At 41.0% G+C, this 23,570-nt stretch overlaps 1 protein-coding gene across 3 annotated transcripts; it reads left to right on the top strand.

Annotated features, from left to right (window-relative positions):
* Nucleotides 1-647: 647 nt before the first annotated feature.
* On the top strand, nt 648-23,490 carry OGT (O-linked N-acetylglucosamine (GlcNAc) transferase). 3 transcript variants are annotated; one of them, XM_085060178.1, is made up of 22 exons: nt 652-827; nt 4,423-4,573; nt 5,489-5,732; nt 7,291-7,359; nt 10,356-10,472; nt 11,784-11,863; nt 12,957-13,152; nt 13,380-13,520; nt 13,695-13,795; nt 14,004-14,157; nt 14,261-14,362; nt 14,617-14,796; nt 16,028-16,186; nt 16,813-16,902; nt 17,504-17,629; nt 17,821-17,991; nt 18,111-18,227; nt 18,311-18,478; nt 20,434-20,586; nt 21,290-21,542; nt 21,738-21,861; nt 22,433-23,490. In XM_085060178.1, exons 1-22 carry the CDS (start codon nt 791-793, stop codon nt 22,605-22,607), a joined length of 3,108 nt encoding a protein of 1,035 aa, XP_084916304.1. In that variant the 5' UTR covers nt 652-790; the 3' UTR covers nt 22,608-23,490. The 3 variants fall into 3 exon arrangements, 2 of the variants coding, with proteins under 2 accessions (XP_084916304.1, XP_084916303.1); XM_085060177.1 differs by having other exon boundaries at nt 4,393-4,573; XR_014852187.1 differs by lacking the exons at nt 21,738-21,861; nt 22,433-23,490 and adding an exon at nt 20,155-20,276 and having other exon boundaries at nt 648-827; nt 4,393-4,573; nt 21,290-21,419.
* The last annotated feature ends 80 nt before the right edge of the window (nt 23,491-23,570 follow it).

The following is a 23,570-nucleotide window of genomic DNA, read 5'->3' as shown; positions in this document are numbered from 1 at the left end:
ACTATTCACCAGATTGCTCATTTTCGGTGCCCCGGGGAGGCTCGTGCAGAGCCCGCGGGTTCCGTATGGAGTGTGGCTGACGGAGCTCATGGAAATACAGCGGGAACGGGGACACACAGCCGCTGCCGCTGTTTCTCTGCGCCCCGGCGGGGCTGGTGCCCGGTGATTGAGTGTAGGTACACTGTGAGCACCGGTGCGCGGTGACCGCGCTCTGCCGTCCCGCTGTTTGGGCTCTGCCGTGCCGGTGAGCTCTGATGGCCCGATGACTAAGCTCTGCCTGTCCCGGTGAGCTGTGCTGCCCCGTTGTTTCAGCTCCGCTGTCCCGGTGAGCCCTGCCGCCCCGCTGTTGGGCTCTGCCTGTCCCGGTGAGCCCTGCCGCCCCGCTGTTGGGCTCTGCCTGTCCCGGTGAGCCCTGCCGCCCCGCTGGCCGCGCTCCGCTGTCCCGATCGATGCGCGCCGGTTCCGCGGAGCCACGTGCGGGAGTACCGGGAGCTGGCGGCGCATGCGCAGTCCTGCCGGCTTTAGCGCAGCGCTGCGCGCGGAAGGATAACCTTGGCGCGTGCAGTGTGCATTTTCCGCCAGGTCCCTCCGCCCGCCGTGGGGCAGCACCGCCCGGCGCCGCCCGGACTATTTCCCGCGGAGATAGTTCCGGCCGCGGCCATTCGGTACCGCCGCCGCCGCCATTTCGGGAGCGCCGCCTCTGCGCGCCGCGACTGCGGGCAGCTCGGCCCGGTCCGGCCCGACCGCACCTTCTGCCGTCGCCGCCACAGCCTCCCCGGCCCCTGTCCCGATGGCGACCTCCGTGGGGAACGTGGCGGACAGCACAGGTACCGTGCGCTGCGGCGCCCCCGGGGACGGGCTGGCTGGGGACAGCGGGGGCCGGGCCGTGCCCTCGCCCCCAGGGCCGCTCCCCGCTGGCTGGGCCCGCGCCCCGCGGAACTTTCCAGAAGCGGCGGGGCAGGGTGCCCGCAGCGCTTTGTGCGGTGTGCGCGGCCCGGGCCCGGCGCGGCCCTGGTGCGCTCCGCTGGGCGCTGCCCGTGGGCAGCCCGGGAGCTGCGAGCGCGGCGGGCTCGCTGCTATATTTATCAGACTATCAGGTGACTGCGTTAGAGGGCGAAGTAGGGTAAAAGCCTGACCCAAAATGTGTGTTGGTTTGCCCAGAATCGCACGCTGCACTCAAGCAGGACTTTTTTCCAGCAGCCTGGTCGAATGGAAGGTGTCCCTGCCCATGGCGGTGGAATTGGAACGATTGGATCTTTAAGGTCCATTTCAACCCAAACCATTCAATGATTCTTGCACTAAAGTGCTTTTCTGAACAGTAAGACAGCGTGTTGTATCAAGGAAAGATCCTGCCCTAAATTTAGTTTCTAGATCCAGAACTTGAGGAATGGAGAAGAGGAGAAATCTTGACTTTCTCTGTAGAACAAGAAAAATAAGTGTTATGCTTACTGAAAGGATAACACAGCTTTATCCCCCAGATTTTTGCGGTTTCTGTAACCAGAGGGGCAGGAAGAGGTGAAACGATGTCTGGGGAAAAGTAGAAGGAAAAGGAGAATTTTTGGAGAAAGAGACTTGATAGTAGTGCAGAGATAGGGATCTAAAGAGAAACGGTAGTGATACAGGAAGGTGCTGCAGTACGGTATTTCGTACCTTCTCAGCTAGAACTGTGTGTCTGGTCAGCGAGGCTGCAGCATCCTCCTGTAGCCTGGATCCCCGGGGGTAAAACGAGCACGTGTGCGCTGGGAGAGAGTCTGTGCTCATCCAGCACCTCTCAGCTGGGGGTAACCACTGCTGCTGTGTGGACCCAGATTGCATCTGAATGCAAGGTTGAGCATGAGTGTATTGCAAGTGTTTAGGGTGGTATTTGGGGGGGTGGGGAGGGAAATGGCCTTGGGCGCGTTTTTGATGGTTCTGTGCAGCTTTTTGTTTTGCTTGTATTGTCTAGAAGCCTCAGGGAAGGTCATTGTCACAGCATGTACTAGACTTTTCCAAGGTCATAGTCAAAGTATGCAGCACAAGTTAGCCTAGGTACAGAAATTCATTTATGCAAGACTTGATAAAGGATTTTCCTGGCTGTGATTCTTCAGTGCAATTATTTTCTTTACAAATTGATTCGGTGAGCATCCATCCATGGGCTGTGTTATGGATATTTTGCATTGCATAACTTCCAGTCAACTTTGTATTAAAAGTTTAGCTCATTCTGAACTTTGTGATGTGGCTGTCCACTTCCTGCTTTTCAGTGAACTTCAGAATAGTTTATAAAATTCTTGCTTGGAGGTAGATGACTGGCAGTTTTACACTGAGTTTGCCTTATCTCTGGGGGCAAGGGTGGATTGTGTTGACAAAGACACTTGATCGATGAAAGAAAATGGCAGTGTTTCTTCCCTTGCTGGTTTTGTTAGCAGTCCTCATTCCCAGGTGTTAGATCTGCATGCCTGGTGTCTTGTTCTGGGAGGTGCAACTTCAGTTTGACTTCTTGCAAAGTAGGCAAAACATAGCATTTAGATTATCATTGAAAGCTTCTTTCCCAGCAGTCACAAGTATTGAAGTGTAAACTTCTGGATTGTTTTGATTTGGGGAGCTTTTTGGGTTTTTTAGCTTTGAAATTTACTAAAACCATTAAAACGCATTGGGAGAGGAAATTCAGTTCATGAGACATGTTCTTCCTCTATCTTGTTTCTCTGTGTTTGTGCCATCAGCAGAACTTGAAAATATGCTGCCAGTGGGGCAGAACTTGTTAGCAGCAGCAGGACCAAGTGAGGAACAGTCTGTTGGTGCTCCAGTATCAGTATTACTGTCAGCACCATTTATAAATGGTGTGGTTTTCAACCACAGTTCAACATTCTCATGTTAAATAAAGGTTGTACCTTTTTATCTTTGCCAGTAGGTTTAACCAGATCCTGAAGTCCACTCTGCCCTTAGTCAAGGTTTGAAAAAACAGCAGTCTAATCTGGATGAGGATACTTGGTTACTAATTTGTCAGTTACCTAAAAATGAGTAGCTTTGGTAGTTCCAATTTACTGTTAAAGAGTTTATAGCACTGACAGACACAATATACTGTTCGGAAAAACTACTGTACTTCTAGAGCACTTGCAGTCTTATATTAAAACCTGCTGGTGCTAAAAACCCAAATTGGAAAGTAATTTAAATAATTTGCCTCAATCCCAATTTTGTAAAACACTGGGTAGTAAATCTGTACCTGATGTCTTTATGATTATTTTTGCCATCTTTAAAGTTCTCACAAAAGTGTAAGAGTCTCAGGAGTTTTGTACTTCTTCCCTGCAAAAATACATGCTCTGCTATTGAGGTGCTTTCTTGTATTAAGAAAGGTTTATCTGTTTCATTTAAATTTAAAATTTTAAAACACTATAGGATGAGGTGGGAAGTGTTTAATGAATGGAATTAAGGGACTGCTGAGTACAGAAGGGAAAATGAGAGATACTTGCTGTAATCAAACCCTTAAGAGCTGTTTGTATAGGGGCAGAGAATTTGAAGGCCAGCACTACTTTGTAGGATGAGTGGTTGTGGTTTTTTTCCAAGCTGCACTTGTTTATTACTTTGTAAGAAATTTTACTTACTTTTCTAATTTCCGGTTGTTTTGTCTAAAACAGGTGGTGTTTTATTTAAGGATTTTGTTCTCCACAATTGGGTATTAAGTACTAAAACCATTTTGTCACTCCTGTTCCAGTTAAGCCTCCAGGAGCAGAAACTCCTTTCCTGTACCCTGTCTGTTTAATGGTTCCTCCTGTAGGCCAGTTGCATAATCATTGAAGTGTGTGTTTGTCTCTCATTCGATATTGTTCCACTACCATTTTTTTCCTGTGAGGGGATTTTGACTTCTCAGAGATGATGTAGGAGTATGCAGGATTCAAGGAATGTTACCCATTGTGCTTTTTTTGCCATATTTTTAAGGTCTTTCACTACTTGCACGGCAAAACTTTCTTTTGCTCAAGTCCTTTAAAGTCTTTGTCTTCTGTCCTTCATTTCCATATTAAATTGTCAGAACTTTTTTTAACATAGCAAAGCATAGGATTTTCAGTTGTGGGGGAGAGTGAGGAGAGTCATTGTTCTGTTAGCAGCACTTCTGCTGTTAGGAACCACAGTACCATATCATGACAGAAGCCTCTTTCAGAATAATGGAAAATGATTGACTTACAAATATTCGCAGTCGTTACAGTCTGCATTTTTGCTATTACTAGCTGATGTAGTCATGGACTGGTACAGATAAGATCTTAATGTCCCAACTGTCACCTGCTGTAGTGTTTCATATCATTTCAAACATTTTCATCCATTAGTTGTGTACATTTTTTTCATTGTTTTGTTTTGTTTTTGTTTTGTTCCCATCATCTAACTTTTTGTTTTCCCCCTTTAAATGTCTTGGTGATTCTCCAGAACCAACGAAACGTATGCTTTCCTTCCAAGGGTTAGCGGAGTTGGCTCATCGTGAGTATCAGGCAGGAGACTTTGAAGCAGCAGAGAGACACTGCATGCAGCTCTGGAGACAGGAGCCTGATAACACTGGTGTGCTTTTATTACTGTCATCCATTCACTTCCAGTGTCGCCGACTGGACAGGTAGGCTTCTTCCCTCTGGAATTTTGCTGGGGTACGAGAAATACAAATTGGACTCATCAGCTTTATAGCAAACAGCAGGCTTTGCCATTTGTTCTTGTGTTATTTTAATATTGTACATACTAACGTTGGAGCATCAGCCACATTGGTATGTACTGGCAGGATTTACATGTGTAATGTTCATTCCACCTGCAATATCAGGGTTTGTGGGTTTGGTTGTTGGGTTTGAAGTTGCAAGACTGATTGTTTGCTGCACAGCAACATGTTTAGTGAAGGGGTTTTGGGATCTGAAAGATGTTTCTATATTCTTTCTGCTTGCTGGTTCCTGATCTTGCTTTCTGTGCCTCCAGGATTTTGAACTTACTTATTCTAGCTGTAAATTCATGTTTGCTAGTGAAGGAAGTAAGAACTTTTGACTAAGATTTGTTTTATGTAGTCTTCTGATTGAAGTTGTAGTTGTTCAGATATGGGAAAATAAAATGGGTGAGGGTACAACAGAATTTGATGTGTAAGCCATGTCCTGCTTCTTGAAAAGAATATCAAGTGGAACTTTGTTTAAAGCATACAGATGTTGGAAGGGACGTCACAGGATTCCTGCAGTGTTCTCTCCAAGTGTGTTGAGCTCAGGTGTGGTGAGGCAACTTCAGCCCTTCTGGCTGTAAATGAGAGCTGTCTTTGTTCAGTAGAATCTAAAATGGGAACCAGGGAGATCAGAGTTAAGCTGGGAGCATAAATGTACAAGACAGCTCTGTAAGTCCAGATTTGTTGGCTGTGTGTTTGGCTCTCCTGGGTATGAATGTGCATTAGAGTAACTAGATAAACAGACAAACACTCTATGTCAAGGGTGAGTTTGTTTGGGTTATTTTGTTTGGGTTTGGGTTGTGTTCTCTTATTTGCTAACTGGTCTGTTTTCTCCAGGTCTGCTCACTTCAGCACTTTGGCAATCAAACAGAATCCACTGTTGGCCGAAGCCTATTCAAATCTAGGCAATGTGTACAAGGAGCGTGGACAGCTGCAGGAAGCAATTGAACATTACAGACATGCACTGCGCCTCAAACCAGATTTCATTGATGGATATATTAATTTGGCTGCTGCACTCGTAGCTGCAGGTGATATGGAAGGAGCAGTACAGGCATATGTGTCTGCCCTTCAGTACAACCCTGTAAGTAATGCTTTATTTTATAGAAGTCTATTCTGTATTACTGCCCCAGGACACAAAAGTAGCAGCTTTCAAAGAATGAACAAAAGATAACCCTTCCAACCTGTACACTGTAAACTTCATGAAGTAGTTAATACTGTTTTTAAGGATCTTTGAAAGGCTTCTGCATAAAAGGTTGTGTATTACAGTAAGGGCTGCTGGTTGTTTACTTCTCGGTATATATAACATACTTACCTACTTACATAAAAGGAAAACCAAGATTTTGGGTTTTTTTCTGAAGTCAGAGGTTTCAGTGAATGGCCTCATATTTAGCTTTGTGTGCTTTAAGGTAATATTAGAGTGAGAGAATCAGTGCTTAGACGTGAATGTGAAATCTTGAAAAATCACTAGCTATTACTTTATCATGAAGTCAGAAATTTCATGGTGCTAAGCATTGCCTTGGATAGATTTCTGCTGTAGACTGGGTTACATTCCCATTGTAGACTGGTTTACAGAAGCATCAGTTTAGGTTTTATAGGCTGAAACTGACTGTCTACAAGTGACTCCTGTAAGATTGATTGATCTGGTGTTTTGGTTTTTGGTTGTAACTGTTTCAAATTGACATTTTTAGTAAACCCTGTATCAGGCTGCTGTTCTCTGTTTATTTTGCTTTATACTCATTAAATTTGTATAGTACGGTTCAGTATGGTGAAGATATCTGCTTGCTCTTTGGTTAAACGTTTTGATAAAAAGTATTTAAAGTGCAGCATCGGTCCTGTGGGCATAAATCATTTTGCTTTAATATAAGCGAATGCAAACCCAGTCCAAGAGCTCAGAATCTAATTTCTCTGTGTTCTTCAGCCAGTGTGAGCTTGTCTAACTTAATGCCAAGTGGTGTGACTAGTGGATGCATTGGTTAGAATAATGTAAGATGGTGGGTTTTTTTTACAGGAGTTGAGTTTTGTTTAGGTTAGTAAATCCTTTCATTAGTGTTGACAAAATGTCTCCATTCTCTGTGGTCTTTACTGCTAGATAATGCAGTTGCAGACTGTGCTTTTGTTTCAGACAAATGAAAGAACACAGACATGTGGTAAAACTGTTGGAAATGGTTGAATTAGTGGGCAAAACAGGGAGAAAAACTTCTTTAGGGATACAGGCAGCAAAATGACTTTATACATCTATTTAAAAGCCATAATAGCAATTGTGTATCTTAAGAGTACAGGTTTGGAGTTGTGGTTTGAAAAAAAGAAAGGGGGCTTCAAATACTTAAATATGGCAAAATGACTTAAACTGCTGGGTGGGCATTTCTTTTCAGTTTTCTTTCCTATTTCTGCATAGTAGGAATTGTATGAAATATTACTTCTTTTTAATCCTTTACAGTTGTACTTTTACAGTATTAAATTTGGTCAGATTATCTTTTGTCTGTAATGCTACATTAAGAAAGAATATTTACATTTGACATGTATTTATTAAGAGTCTAAACTAAGCTTTAGAGGACTGGATTGTTCCCTTGCAAGTTCTCTGTGAAGACCTGTGGGGCATCTGAAGTCCTGAAGCTGATGGTTTGATTTTGATTTTTCAGGACTTGTACTGTGTTCGTAGTGACCTGGGGAACCTGCTCAAAGCCCTGGGTCGCTTGGAAGAAGCCAAGGTAGGTGTTGGGTAGAATACATGTAAACGTCAGTGTTTTGAAAACTTGAACTTTGCACCAAGTCTTCAAATCTGCGTTGATCTACAGACAGTCCGAGAAACTTCTGAAAACTGAAGGCACTGAAACACCCCAGAGTAGTTGCAGGGCAAGATATGGCATGTCCATGTTTAAAAAGTTGGTTTAAGTCAAGAAATGGAAAGTTACCAAGCCTTGCTGCTGAACTAGACTATCTGATACCATTCTGAAGTATTGGGCAGGGGCTCCATCATGCTTTCATCTGGAAATAAGTAACAATCCTTCAGATCTGAGGCTTGCCTGCTCGTGCCAAGCAGAGAGCCTGTGGTTAGCTCGAGATCCCTGTACGATGCAGGTGCTATTGAAAATGCTGCTCTTCTAAAGTCCTTTGTGGCTTGTAAGTGGAGAAGAAACTTATCCAAATGTTACCTTGTAATATTGGCTTTTAAAGATTGTTATTCTTTTAACTTTTCCCTTCCCTTGATAGTGGAAGAAAGGCTAGTAAATAATAGCTGCAGTATGCGACACACACCACCCCCCCATCCCCATCCCCCAATATCTTTTCTTCATGTCTTCCTTCTCCCCTCTCCCAAAATAAAGAAATCGGAAGGACAAAGCTGGTTTGTTTGGTAAATGAACTGATCAAAAGAAAACTTGCTGTAGTGGAAAGGTGGCTTCTAGCAGTCTTGTGTTTCCTAAACTGAGAATTCGAACACCAAGATGAGTTTAAAATTCTTGGCACGTTAAAATTCGGATTGCAGAAAGAAATTGCCTTGTTACAAGCCACCTTACGCGTCCGCGCTGCAGGGGTGAGGAGTGTGGAGAAATCAGAGCCACTCTGGACTCCACGGCTGTCACTCCAAGCCCCACGCGCATGCTCAGAAGTGGAGTGTATGAACAGCGTAGCTGTCTGTTTGGCTGCAGCACCATTTGGGGAGGGTGGGGATCTTTGTGGGGTAACGGGGACTGCAGGTTCAAAATTCAGTGTTGTTTTGATTTCTCATAACAACTTGGATGCGTGTACCAGCCTAGGGCAGCCTGATTGATTTGGTCGGATCCAGGTTGAAAACATTGTGTAGCAGCATTCGGAGTTGAACAGTCTTTGAGACACTTGGTTCTCAGCCCACCAAGCGGACAGCTAACATGAATTGCACTTCACTGCAGCTTTAGTGTGACTGGTATAGGCCAAGACACTGCGCCTGCCTTAGGTTGCTGACTTCTTTGTTTCAGAGCTCTGGAGACACCTAGTTTGAAAGTGTTATTCCGTTTTGTGAGAACTTAATAAACGAGGAAAAACATCTTGAGTAAATTGCAATGTGTTTCTTTGGTTATCAGTCCATTTGAAAGATCAAGCCAGCAGATTCCTTACAGTTTGAACTAAAATTTAATTTCTTTGTAGATATTTCAGAGCCTTTCTTCCAAAAAAAAAAAAGTCCCTGCTGTATGCAATTGCCCGATTAACCCTCTCCCTTCTGCATGTCTCCCTTGTTTCAGACAGATTATCCTCATTCCCATGTGTTAAGACATATCCAAAAAAATGCAATTGCTTTGTTGAACTCTTACTAATGATCTTGTTTTATTTTCTCTCTTGTTTTTGGTTTTTCACCACTGATATTGTATTTAGAAGGTTTCAGGTGGGTGAAACCTCCTATTCCATGCGTAAGGTGCCTCGCTGAAGGGAGCTCGAGGCCTGGATCTAGGGCAGACACACACCTCCTCCTCCTCTTCCAGCAAGGAACGCACCGAAAAGTCACATGATGAGAAATATGGTAACGGGTTTGTAACTGCCACAGCAAAACCATTTGCCTCCATGCCTGAATCTTCTGTCTTGTGGCTTCAGAAACAGCTTAAAATATTTAATTACAAGCAAGTAATGTAACAGTATTTTATACTATTAGCCACAAATTCTTTCAAAGAAATAAAGTAAAAGTAAATTAAAATATTTTTTAAAGAAATAATTGGAGATAGTTAATAGTAAAAGCTTCTAACTCTTCTGGTTGTTCATTTTTTTCCTTTTTTCTTCTTTGTTTGGATTGCAGCGTTCTGCTCTTCTGATGATGCGCTGTGATCCTGCAGTAGCGCAAAGGCTGCGCAGCGGTAACGCGCATTGCGTGCGATTAAAGCCCCTGTGAACGGTTGACTCGATGATTAATCTCTGATCGGGCGCTGCCCGAGCTCCAGGCTGCAGCCTTTTGGATAAAATTGGGTTGTAACGCATTTACAGAGTCCAGACATCAAATTTAACATGCGAGTTTTGTGTGGGCCTGTCTGGTAGATTAATGATTCTGGTTGGCCGTTCACTGCACCTTGGGGCAATCACTAGAGCCAAGCAGTTCGCAGCGATAGCGTGGCGCCGTGCTGGGTAGGATGCGCAGCGATTTCTTGCGCTTGCATTACAGGGACCTAAACCTTCATGCAATCCTGTCATTTGAGGTTTTGAAGCTGCAGGAGAGGTTGAATGTATTTGAAGAAACCAGAAAACAAGATACGGATTGGGTGTGTCATCTAGTTTGATAAGCACACTTAAAACTGAGGAATGGCTTTATCTTTTTCAGTAGTTTTTTTGAATTTTTTTTTTAAGTGATTACTATCTAATTTAGAATGTTTAAAAATTTTGTTTCAGAGTGAAGTTGGTTTTACATGGTAATTTTTTCTTTTTTATGCACTTAAGGGTGGCAGATGTTTCTGGTGGACGACTTGAATTATTTCTCAGATGATTTCTGTGGCGATCTGGTGTCTGAAGGAATGTTAATTTGTTGTCAGCATAACTGAAAAATGGTGGGCTTGCACCTGGGTTTTGGTTTGCGCTGGCGCAGGATCAACAACAGTTTGCAGCGCATTAGTTTTGGCGCAAGCTAGCCTATACTGCAGGGTCACTTTTGGCTGGTTAGAGAAGGCATACTAACAATTATTTTTTCTCATTTTTTTCTTTTTACAAATATTCCCCTTCCCTTGTATCTCTCTTCTTTAACTATTCCAAGGCCTGTTACTTAAAAGCAATTGAGACTCAACCAAACTTTGCAGTGGCTTGGAGTAATCTTGGCTGTGTTTTCAATGCCCAAGGAGAAATTTGGCTTGCAATTCATCACTTTGAAAAGGTAACTACCTAAGGGAGTCAGCTTCACTGCTGGATTTCAGTGTATGTGCAGTAGTCTGTTTGCAGATGATAGAAATATTTTGATAGTGGACAACTTAGGATCCTGTTAGGTAACATCCCATGTTAATTGTGTTTTTTAACTTGCTGATGTTTCAAACTGCCTATATGCTATTAGATACATTTAGAACTACCCTGGGACTTCAAACACATGCCCAATATGTTCTTCAGTCCTTTTCCAGAATAGATTTTTAAAAATCTGATTTGATGATAGTGTTTTGTATGTTTCATGTGTGAGAGGAAAAGTCAACTTGGTGCTTAAAATAATTTTTCATTGTGATTTTTGTTTCAGTTATTACTGTCCTTTGAGTAACTGAGAAGAACAATTTTAAGTGACACATGAATTCCTCTTCTGCGGGGTTATTTTTCACCAGTGTTCAGACTTCTCTAGATTGGTGTCATTAACTAGTTGCCTGATACCTTTCAATTACTATGTAATTGGCATCTTAATTAATTTTGTACTCATCTCTTTCTAAAGTGCCCTGAATCTGGATTTAAGATGTAGCAGCAGTTTCTTCCTGAAATTTATGGCTTTTAATCTATGAAAAAAAGTCTAGCTGCTCACGATTTTTTTTTTTTTGGATCTGTGTCTAGTTCGTGATAGGTGAAGTATTTTAATTCAGAATGAATAAGTTCCCATGAGACTGCAAGAGGGGGGCTTGTGAAATAGTCACGTGTAGCTTTGTACTGCAGCTTCTGTATGTTCATCAGTAACTTAAGAGGTTTTTTGCATTTTTTAGTTTTGAAGGGAGTAAGGATGTTTTAGTTAAATGGCTACTGAATTTTCCCTGCATGCATGTATTTGCTCTTTCCTTGTTCTTGTGAACAGTCTGTTTTTCTGCAATGTTAACATTTCAAAACGCTGTCTTATTTTGCAGTAGATGAGGGATACAGATAATGTTTTTAGGGTTTCTACCTTTAAAAACAAGTCAAAGGCAACATAGCGTCAGTAGACAGGAGTGTTAAGTATGATCAGCCTAATGTGAAATAAATGCTTAGCAATTTATTCTGCAGTAGTTGCAACTGACTAGGTAAGGAAAGAAATAAATTTGAAGGTTGTGTAGAAATGTATTATTTCTACAGATAAATAACTCCTCTGTGATCAATTTATAAAAGTTTTCCTTCCTTACTAGCTTATTGATAGTCTTAGATGCTTACAGATTATGTTTATCAAATTTTTAAAAAGCAGCAAACAACTCTGTTTTGTAGAGAATGTTTTTGTGTTCATTGCTCAAAACTTCAAAAATATTTTCAGGCTGTAACACTTGACCCAAATTTTTTGGATGCTTACATCAATCTGGGAAATGTTCTGAAGGAGGCAAGGATATTTGACAGGTAAGCAGATCAATACTGTTACTCTTGGTGGCTTGTCAGATGTATTGAAATACAGATTATATTCCTTCTGTAAAGTGTCTTTGGACAGGGGTAGCAAAGACTTCAGTTGTAAGCTGAGCAAGCAAATGGCTTTGAAGTGAAGACAAACCAGGCTACTAGTCTAGTTCAATAAAAATAAACAATTCCAGTGAAATGTATTCTTTTATCTTGCTTTATTGTACTTAAAGCATTGTTAAAAATGAGAGCTTCTGATGAAAATAGACTTGAAGTTAAGGCTGGGGAGGGTTAAAATAAGATGCATGAAATAGGCCTGAGTGCCTGAATTCTCTGTTTTCTTTATGTGATTCAGAACATAATTTGCAAGTGCTTTTCTTCTAAAATTGCCCTTCTCTGTGAGACAAACTGAAATGCTGTAATTCAGCTGAACATCTGATTGAATATTCTGTATTTGTGACATGTCTGCCTCATGTTACTGCCTTGGGTTGCAGTAGTGTTGCTGTCTTGTTGAACTAACCTGTTCTGAGACCTCTAATCTAATACATGAATCTTTTGTTTCTGGGAAAAGATCCAGGCTGTGTTGTTTATATGCCATGTACCATACTGCATCTCTTAATTGGTTTATAATTCCTAATAGCTGTGGTTCGTGGCCTCAAATTTAATAAAAGCTTACAGGAAACAGGTTAATAATCTGCACTGCACACAGTCTAAATGATTCAGTGATGTCTGATTTAACCATGAATTAGTGGACCAGACCAGGGCATGTTTTTTCATAATTTCAGATTTTACATCACCTTTTAAACATTTACTTACTTGTTATATTGTTACAGTTCTGGAAACTGGATGTGAATACATTAGCTGTTTATATAGGGCTATAGGAACATATAATCTAAGATCTCACTTTTGAACCAAGTGACAATTGAAGTCTTAAGTAAATCGTGGTAGATTAATGGAGAGAATAAAGATATATTATGATACTGTTTATCTTGTTAAAGTTGAATAATAAACTGGCAAAGAATGGAGTAAGCAAAAAAAAAGGTGTTTTTCTTAGTAATGAAGAGTGTTAAACCTCCTTTTTTTTTTCTCCTTGTTACAGAGCTGTGGCAGCTTATCTGCGAGCCTTGAGTTTGAGCCCAAATCACGCAGTTGTGCATGGCAACCTTGCCTGTGTGTACTACGAGCAGGGCCTGATAGACCTGGCCATAGACACCTACAGGAGGGCCATTGAGCTCCAGCCACACTTCCCTGATGCCTACTGCAACTTGGCCAATGCCTTGAAGGAGAAAGGCAGTGTAAGGAGCACTTCTTCCCTTCTTAAAATTACAGTGAATGCTTTTTTAATAGACACCAGCTGTCACCAGTTTTGTTAAGATGGATGTTAACCTCACTTAACTTAAAAGGAAGAATAATTCAGGAGCTCTCCATCTTGAAGCTTTTAAAAGTGATTGTGTAATGACTTCTCATAAACAGTGCTTTTACAATAAATATTACTATATTACCAGTGTCTCTTTTTTTGAAGGTGGTAGAAGCAGAAGAATGCTACAACACAGCCCTTCGACTTTGTCCCACCCACGCAGATTCTCTCAACAATCTGGCAAACATCAAGCGGGAGCAAGGCAATATTGAGGAAGCTGTCCGTCTTTATCGGAAGGCTCTTGAGGTACAGTTGAATGTGAGGGGGAGGTGGGTGATTCAAATTGGGAATGTGTAATGGGACACAGGTTTGTTCTCGCTCTATAAAAAGAAGTAAGAAAACACGGTAATAAATGCACAAGTATTTTTGCCATGATCTGTTTGTGACATTTGAGACAAAGTCAACTTCTTTTTCTTCCAGGTGTTTCCAGAGTTTGCTGCAGCACATTCAAACTTAGCAAGTGTTTTGCAACAGCAGGGAAAGTTACAGGAAGCTCTGATGCATTACAAAGAGGCTATTAGGTAAATGGATCCTCTCTGTAAGAGTCCCAGCTTTTCCTAATGGGAAAGTGCCTAGATTTGTACAAAAGATAACTTAGTCGTGTGTTTTAATTTGCATAGTCGCTCCCCAAATAGAAAAGTCTGGGTATGAGTATGTTTTCTCATGGAGGAGAAGCTTTCTTGGAGGAGAAGCTTTTTATGTTCATGACATATTATCTTTATTTTTCAGAATCAGCCCCACATTTGCAGATGCTTATTCTAATATGGGAAACACTTTGAAGGAGATGCAGGATGTTCAAGGAGCTCTGCAGTGCTACACTCGTGCCATTCAGATAAACCCAGCTTTTGCTGATGCCCACAGCAACCTGGCCTCGATTCACAAGGTACCACATGCGAATGATTCACTCTTAGAAGAGTGTGGTGGGGCACTGTGAGTAGTTACCCGAGGATATTTTTACCTGCTGACTCATTTCTGTGTGTCTACAGGATTCAGGGAATATACCAGAAGCCATTGCCTCTTACCGTACTGCTCTGAAACTGAAACCCGATTTCCCAGATGCCTACTGCAACTTGGCCCACTGTTTGCAGGTGAGGAAGATGAGGCTTTGATTGTAATTCTTATGATTCCTCTTTTACTTAAAGCATCAGATTACTAATTTAAATGTTAAGAGTTATATTTAAGTCTTGAATTGGAAGATGAGATTATACAGTCGTCTACAGTAATTACGAAAGTTCTCACTTCCGTTTTTGGAAGAAGCATTAATCTCAACCTGTGAAATAACTGGTACAGGTCAAAGGAAGCTGTCGTCCTAGTCTTTATGTTTTTACTTTTTTTTTTTTAGATTGTCTGTGACTGGACAGACTATGATGAAAGAATGAAGAAGCTGGTTAGCATTGTAGCTGATCAGCTGGAGAAAAACAGACTGCCTTCTGTACACCCACACCATAGCATGCTGTATCCCCTTTCTCACAGTTTTAGAAAGGCAATTGCTGAGAGGCATGGAAATCTCTGTTTGGACAAGGTAGGAAGTTTTATACAGGCCAATTGTGATTGAAGTTCTTTGTGGCTTTGCCTGTTCCTACTCAAAATCTAATACCCATGTAGTCAGTATTAGCATTTGTGAGCTTTCTGAGTCACTGACATGTAGAGATAGGATGTAGTGTTCATAGCTGTTAGTGCTTCGTGAGTTTTAAGACAGACTACTTGTGCAGGTTGCCAGTTAGAACTGAAAATGTGCTGCCAGCTGGTGGGAGGGTCTGGTTAAATAGTGGAAGATAACACTTTGTCAAAGTGACTTGTCTGAGTAGTCTGATAATCCTGTCAGAGACAGTGGTTGCAAGCTTATGCCTAGGGAAGGTGGAGAGCAAAGAACAGAACAAATACCGTGGTGGCTCACAGCACCTTCTGGTCACAAGTGGCTTGTGGTTTGAGAACTTATGAGGATTGTGGTGTGATGCCTAAAATGCTGGTAAAAATAAGACGCAGACACCGCAGTATAGGGAGAAAGGGTATTACCATGGTTTAATAGGATCCCAGGTGCACCATCGTCAAAGGTGGAACCACGCTGACGGAGCCCCTGGGTACAACGAGTGTACAGTTTTATGGACCTCCCAAAGTAGCATATCTTTCTAAAATTCCCCAGTAAGAAACTTAAAAAATGAAGAAATTGTGCCCCTATTCTAATTGTTCCCCCCCAAATGAGGCTACAACTTAGTTTACAAAAGCATGTTCCAGAGAGGAGGCTCCACCCAAGGTTGGTGCCTCTAGTTTTGAGATAAGTAAGAATGTTTTGTCTTCCCCAGAGAGCCCTAAAGTATGCTAATATCAGAGTGCAAGGGTTATAAACATGTAGGGCTGAGATACAGGGAATGGGAAAGGGTATAAAGTATATAAAAAGGGTATAAAAGTATAAAGAAAAAGAACAAAAAACCCATCAGGCATCAGTGTGGTATCAGTATATTTAAGAATAAGGGGTGGAGTACTGAAACCTGGAAAAGCAAAAACATCACCATGCAGTAGCGATGTCTGTATTTGTCTGAGAGCAGAGACATCACATCTTGTGACACAGTGTGTGGGCACTGCACTTGGCTCCAGTGGAATACATAAAATGCAGGTTTGGAACAACAGATGTCCATGACTGTCTGCTTGAATGTGGGATAAGGTTAATTCTGCAAACTCCTAGGGGGTTTTTGTCCCTGTGTTCAGATTTTAGTTCCTGAGTTTGTAAACCCTTGTGTATGTTTTCTTGGCAGATTAATGTTCTTCACAAGCCACCATATGAGCATCCCAAGGATTTGAAGGCCAGTGAAGGTCGACTTCGTATTGGCTATGTCAGCTCTGATTTTGGAAACCATCCAACCTCACACCTAATGCAGTCAATTCCAGGCATGCATAACCCAGACAAATTCGAGGTAAAAATGTAAATTGCATGCTTAAAGTTTTAAATATGGCTGTAAGTGGCACTTTTTTTCTTGGTGCAGGCAATTAAACTAGTAAAGAGCAAAATTTTTGCTTCTTGGGTTTGTTTTTTTTTATGGGTTGAAGAGTTCTCCAGCCCAAGTCATCCTCCTTTACCAGTAAGAAGTGTTGTTTTCAGATACACTTGCAGTTTCCTAATTGGGAGAACTAGTCACTGTTAAAAAGCTTCCCTGAGGCTTAACTTGTCTGTTCAACCTGACTCATAGTTATGATTCTCCCTAATTACAAAGCCAAAGGTGACTTATAGAAGGCATTCTTAGAGATCTTAATTCTTATGTTAATGTGTCCTTTAAAGTTGCTCTGCCTTGCACTGATGAGAACATTGGATATATGTCTGTGCAGGATGCTGTGCCATGCTCTAGTGCCAGGACTAGGCCTGGTTCAAATGCATCACAAAATGGCCCAGAGCCTCTTTTTTTACTTCTTTCTCAACTGGTAAATGCCACCTAAATTAATATGATTTGTGTGAAACTAGATGTAATTTTAAATTGCAATATAGCACCGTTATTTTATGGGTAAGTTGTCACAGATACTCAATTTTTGGTGCCTCATATTCCAGGTATTCTGTTATGCCCTGAGTCCTGATGATGGGACAAACTTCCGTGTAAAAGTGATGGCTGAAGCAAATCATTTCGTTGACTTATCTCAGGTGAGCTTTTTTAATGCATTGAACTTTTAGCAAACCTAAATTATTCTAAATTAAGAAAGGGATGAGCCTGTCGTTTGAGATTTTTATTTGCAATAATTTATTGAATTAGGCTGATGTTAGTGTTGAGAATTGTGGAATATAAAGATGTATTGTTGTTATGCCTTACCTGGGATGTGGTGATTATCTTGTGACTTCTAATTATTTAAGTTGCATAAAAGGCAAAACCCTGCAGAGTAGTTAATTAGCTTATTCTTGGTCTTCAGTTTAGTCTTCTGTACTTCCTCAGTTTTGAATGTGCCTTTTGCCCTGCATGAGCTTTGATTACTAATTAGCCTTAGAGGATGGTGGTGGTGGAGTTATTCTGGTTTGTATAACTTCAGTTACTAGCCTTTAGCTTTTGATTTACTGCTGCTGAGGTTTACTGCTGCAGTGAGGACTCACACTTCTGTAAAACCAGGAATAACAAGATTTAAGTCTCACTTAAATTACGCAGTTGGCATCTATTCATTGTTACACTGATGACTAAGCACATTTATTACATTTATTTCCAGAAATACTGGAAACAAGAAGAATTAGTATTTGTGTATTTATTTATTCTCAGATACCATGTAATGGAAAAGCAGCAGACCGCATCCACCAGGATGGGATACACATTCTCATTAATATGAATGGCTACACCAAAGGAGCCCGAAATGAATTGTTTGCCCTCAGACCAGCACCTATTCAGGTAACTAAGTTAGAGGGCTGTTAGTAAGCCAGAATCACTGTCAGAGTTCTTTTGGGGTTTTTTTTGACTAAGGACTTTTTAAAATGCCTATGGAAATAGAATGGGAGAAACCTTAATTTTTAGAGTCACTCTAGACTTCCTTTATTTTTGCAATGCACATGGAACTGGAGCCTTGCTTTCTTGTTTTTTAGGCAATGTGGCTAGGGTATCCTGGAACCAGTGGGGCACTGTTCATGGATTATATCATCACAGATAAAGAAACTTCCCCAGTTGAGGTGGCTGAGCAGTATTCAGAGAAATTAGCTTACATGCCAAACACTTTCTTTATTGGAGACCATGCCAACATGTTCCCCCATCTGAAGGTACGTTGGAAGATAGGGCAAGAAAAGTAGGTCTTTCCCATAGCTGTCTTTATAAAATGGCACTTAGTATAGTATTGATAAGGGCTCTTGTAACTTACTGAATTCATTTTTTTTAACAGAAAAAAGCAGTCATTGATTTCAAGTCCAATGGTCATATTTATGATAACAGGATTGTTTTGAATGGCATTGACTTGAAGGCATTCCTTGACAGCCTCCCTGATGTCAAGATTGTTAAGGTGAGAGCTAATCTTGTCTTGTGTACAGTCCTGGGGACTGAAGGTGGTACTTCCTCTGATACTACCTGTGTGATTTATCTCAGATGAAGTGTCCTGACAGTTGTGACAATGCCGATGGCAATGCTGCCCTCAGCATGCCAGTCATCCCTATGAACACCATTGCAGAGGCTGTGATTGAGATGATTAATCGTGGGCAAATTCAGATTACTATCAATGGATTCAACATCAGTAATGGATTGGCTACTACTCAGGTGAGGCACTTCAGGACACTGTTCTCTTGAGTTTTATGTTATATATGTATGTTTTAACATAACAAGGAAGGAAAACCTCCAAGCAAATGTATTTTCTGTCGTGTTGATTCGTTTAGTTGTCATACTGAAGGAAGCTCATTATATGCCACAGATGTACTAGAAGATGATCTTCCCTCCCAAAGATAGAGGAATTGTATCTAGAGGTATCTAAAGTCCAAAGAAATTAATTATTTTTGCATAAAGAAGACGCTTGTTCAAAATTTGAAGGAAAGATTTCTCTATTGCCTGCAACCTACAGAGATTTGTGACCTGGTACTCAGTGCCAGTTGTGTTTTTCTATTAGAAAAAAAAATCTGAGTAATAGAATAGAGGCAAAGTTATTCTATTGTACTTCAACAACATTTATTCATCTCCTTACATCTTTCAGAATCGTGCACTGTATCACCACCTCTCAGTGCTTAACAATTAATGGGATTTTAGTGACAGTTACTGGTGTTGTTTGACTCTTCTTCCACAGTTCTACCCTTTTAGAAATGCCATATTCTGACATTGGCATAACTCATTATGTTGTGAATTTTATTCAGTTCCCTCAGGAACCTCTTTTACATCATTTTGATACTTTTTATTACCACTGCTCTGTTCATAATCTCTTACCTTGGTTTATTTTTGCGTTCTTTTGTTCACAACCGAGACTTTCCTTTGAGTTGGTAATAGTTTGTCTTAGGTTGGTCAGTTAGGCTATTAGTATTTTTTTCTGAAGTTGTCATCTGAGAATAATAGAGAATTCTTGTCTTAACACTCCACCGAGATGAAACACGCTAAGCTCTGTCTGTGCACTGCTAAAACAGGATTTCTGTCTTTCAATGACACTAGTATAGCACTTTTTTGTGCTGAGATCAGCTGCTTTTGGGCATAGGTCGACAAGAACTGAGCACTGTGTTTTTTGAGGTCTCAGTGTCCTGAATAAGTAGCATGTTTACCAACTTCTATTGAGCTGTGCATCTTCTAACAGTCAGTGACAGTGAGTCATTGTCATTCACATCAAGTGTGTCATCAGTGGCTGGCTGCAATGCCAATGATTTAAATTTTAAATATGCATGTATGTAAAGGAAAAGGCTCTAAGTAGCTGTGTTGCCCTCTGTTTGTCTGGTTTTGATCCCATCCATGCATGTCATTATTAAAAGCATTCTTGCTTCCATTTTACTAATCCTCAAGACTCTTGCATGGTGTCTTGATTGTATCAATTTCATCCTATGCTTTTTATTAGCATATTCCTATTCTTTGTGAAGGCTGTAAGATCTGTTTTTTCTTTTTTTTTTTTAAAGTTTGTCATTAACTCTTCTAATCTAATTTTCAGCATTTTCATTATTTTCCTTGTCAGCTGGTTCCTTGTAGTCTTACCAGTTACATATGAGTCTGCATATATTGATTATCTGTTCTGTGCTTACTGTCTTTCTTTTATCTTAAAAAAGAAAAACACACACAAAAAACCCACCCAAAAATAAACCACAAAAGTCCAAACAAACTGAACCCCACCTTTGTTTTCAAAATACCTTTTTATTCTGTCTTTCAGTTTGAATTTCATTTTTGGTCTCAAGGAAATTAAGTGACCTTAAGGAGGATAGGATTCCATGTGTAATGCCTCTTTATATGATTCTTCTTTCCAATTATTCCAGTTACTTGGAATTTCGGGGAGATATAGGAAGGGCATGAAAATGCCCAGTGTTTTTTGCCTTGGTGGTTGCAACATTGTGGCATCCACAAGCGTGTACACATACCAGTTAAATTCTTGCGGTGGGTAAGTAGACAATTTTGTTTCGTCTCATAAACCCAAAGATATGCTTACAGTAATTTGTTATGCTAACAAATGTGTCTCAGGACAATTCCACAGGGCATAGTCTTGCTTCCTGCAGTTTCAGTGCTTCAATAGCTTTTTTTTTTTTCCCCCCCTGTAGATTAACAACAAAGCAGCAACTGGTGAAGAAGTTCCACGGACTATAATTGTTACTACCCGTTCTCAGTATGGCTTACCAGAGGATGCTGTTGTGTACTGTAACTTCAATCAGCTGTATAAGATTGATCCTTCCACCTTGCAGATGTGGGCTAATGTGAGTATCTGTACCCAGTAGGAAATCTAAGGTCAGACTTCTGGCATAGCTGGTCAGGTTAGCAGAAACTTCATTCAAGTTAAGTTTTAACTTTTCAGTGGAAAACATTGACCTTGAGCCATTTGAATGGTGTTACAGTGCTTGTGTTGCAGGGCTTAGTGTTAGTAAAATATAGAGGTTTTTAGATATATTTCAAATGATACCTGTGCATCTAGCCAGTGAAAATTTATGTCTTGGACAGCTTAAATATGCTGGTTCTTCATTGTGAAGTAATTTTGGACTTCCTTAGTCTCTACGATTGATTATAACTGGCCTTGGCATTTGGGAGATTGATAGGTCTGATTGAAGAGCATCTGTATCAGGTTCTAGCTTACAGTGTATTGCTGAGAGAGACTTGGAGGTAATTTTTTTATATTCCATAGTATGAGCCTATGAACAAATGAGACCATAAATTTCAAGAGTTACTCTCTTAAGTCCTGCTCTATGAACTGTTGCTCAGAGTTGCTGTCTCTTTCAGTAGGATTAGAAATGCAATCCCAATGATCCCATTCGTAATGATGATCTGTTTAATTTCTGCTCTGTACCTCAAAGTTAAAGTACTGAATGATTATGCCTTCCACTTCATTTTAGTAGGTGGCAGTTTCTTGTTCAAAAAAGTAAATGTTCCTCTCTGAACTTCCTGTATTTGCTTTTTTTGTTACAGATCCTAAAAAGAGTCCCCAACAGTGTGCTGTGGCTGCTACGTTTCCCAGCTGTAGGAGAGCCCAATATTCAGCAGTACGCACAAAACTTGGGTCTTGCCCAAAACCGAATCATCTTTTCACCTGTTGCCCCCAAAGAAGAACACGTGAGGAGAGGACAGTTGGCTGATGTTTGTCTGGACACTCCCCTTTGCAATGGACACACAACTGGCATGGATGTGCTCTGGGCTGGGACTCCAATGGTCACTATGCCAGGTAATGCAGTGGGGAGCCTACACTGAACACATGGGTTGGAATATTAGTAATGTTTTAATAACAGGAAACCCAATAAGCTTTGCCCCTTGTGGAGGCAGAAGGAAAGTAACTCATAGTGTGTGATCAGTTTCTTGATAAACTCATTCCTGATAGTTTTTGTTGGTTTTGATTTGTCTTTTATTTTCCTTTCTTTAGGCGAGACTCTTGCCTCACGAGTTGCTGCCTCACAGCTCACTTGCCTGGGTTGTCTTGAGCTCATTGCAAAAAGTAGACAGGAGTATGAGGATATTGCTGTGAAACTGGGAACTGACCTGGAATAGTAAGCAAACTTGGACTGTGTAATGTGGGAACATCAGGAATGTAGAGTACTGTATTTGGACACAGTGCTGACACGCGTAGTTTTAATCCTGCAGATATTTTATTTTTAAAATAGCAGGACAGTCCTCTTCCGGAGGTGTCTTGTGTTGCAGTTAGTTTAGCTTCTGCTTTTATGGTGACTTCACAGAACTCCCAGTTGAGTAAAAATTCTGAAGAAATTGCTTATCTGCAAAATGGCAAAAAGTGCAATATAGATCACATTTTATTCTTTTTGAATTGACGGTTAAGCAGTTTGTCAGTTACTGCAAGTTAAAATCACGCAGTAAAATATTACTGTGCTACAGATAATGCAACAAGTTAATGTTGCAGCTCTTTGAGTTGAAGTGGTCGTGGTGGTCTGCATCAGAAATGATGAGAGGATAAAACAGGAATTTGTTGGGGGTGGCAGAGCAGGTGTGTTTGAAACAGCTGTACAGGCAGTTCTGGGTTAGCTGAAAATAGCAGATTTCAAAAGTAAACAGTGTTATGTAGTGTTTGGGACTTCTCGTGACTGCTTTAATTCTCTTCTGTAGCCTGAAAAAAATCCGTGGCAAAGTCTGGAAACAGAGAATATCCAGCCCTTTGTTCAACACAAAGCAGTACACGATGGACCTGGAGCGGCTGTACCTCCAGATGTGGGATCACTACGCTGCTGGCAACAAACCGGACCACATGATCAAACCAGTGGAGGCCAGCGAGTCTGCATGAAGAGAGACTGGGTGTGCCCACCAGGAACTCTCCAGGAACTGAGCCTCTCCAACACTTGTGCAGAGATGATGAGCTAAAAACTGTGCATTTCTACTTAATCTGCCTGGTACTCTGTGGCTGAAGTAATACATGATGGTGATTAAAGCACAGCCAGACTTACTTCTTGCATGATAGGGAAAGACTCAATAGAGCCTGGGATCCTTTTATTCCATGAGGAATTTGAATGGGATTGAGCCGTGTACATGTGAGCCTGTGTGTATGAGTGACAAAGTGGTTGCTGGGGGAAGTTTGAACTGCCCAACCAATTTAGGATATCATGGATTGATAATCTTCCTACGAACCTCTCCTTTTATGTGGATTGGGAATTGGAGCGTTTTAACATTTGATTTTGGGTACTCCTGTTGGTATATATGTGGTTCTCCCATGACAAGATTTCCAGCTAGTGAGTTGCTCCCTGTGTTAATTTCTAAACTGCGTGGACTGAAAGGGCATATGTGCTGGTGTAGTCTTTTTTTATAGGTTTTATAAACCACTTGAGCCTATATCAGCCTTTTAATGTTTGACCTCTGTTTTGGAGCTCTCTGTAATGTGTTGGTTAAGATAAGGACTTTGTTTCTTTTGGTTTTGTTTTGTTTTGTTTTTTAAGCTTCTCCAATAACTCAGCTAATTGGCTTCATGATGGCAGCTCCCGTTCTGTTGAAAAACCAAATTTGATTTGAAATTAATCCTCCCCACAAGTGTTTGAGGTAAACACAAACTGGTGCCAAATACAGATCTTTCAGGAATGATTGTTAATTATGTATAGGGGTGCAGTCCTAGGTACTGTAGCAAAGACTTTAAAAAAAAAAAAAAAAATAAAGCTTTGGTTTGCCAGTTTGACTGATTTGACCGGTGTTTCACGTTTTGTGCTGCTGTCAGGGAAAAAAAAATACCTGCTGGCCTTTCTTGAGTGTGGTTTTGTTC

Source organism: Lichenostomus cassidix, chromosome 4A (genome assembly GCF_008360975.1).
Source record: "Lichenostomus cassidix isolate B80296 chromosome 4A, HeHo_3.0, whole genome shotgun sequence".
In the NCBI taxonomy this organism is placed as follows: domain Eukaryota; kingdom Metazoa; phylum Chordata; class Aves; order Passeriformes; family Meliphagidae; genus Lichenostomus; species Lichenostomus cassidix.
This window is presented reverse-complemented; position numbering and strand designations above follow the sequence as displayed.

What these genes read in the sequence shown, in the direction of transcription:
- OGT (XM_085060177.1), top strand. Translation starts at nt 791, where the DNA reads ATGGCGACCTCCGTGGGGAACGTGGCGGACAGCACAG. An exon ending in GAAATCTCTGTTTGGACAAG is followed by an intron (nt 14,797 to 16,027) that starts GTAGGAAGTTTT and finishes TTTTCTTGGCAG; the next exon opens with ATTAATGTTCTTCACAAGCC. An exon ending in CTGATGTCAAGATTGTTAAG is followed by an intron (nt 18,228 to 18,310) that starts GTGAGAGCTAAT and finishes GATTTATCTCAG; the next exon opens with ATGAAGTGTCCTGACAGTTG.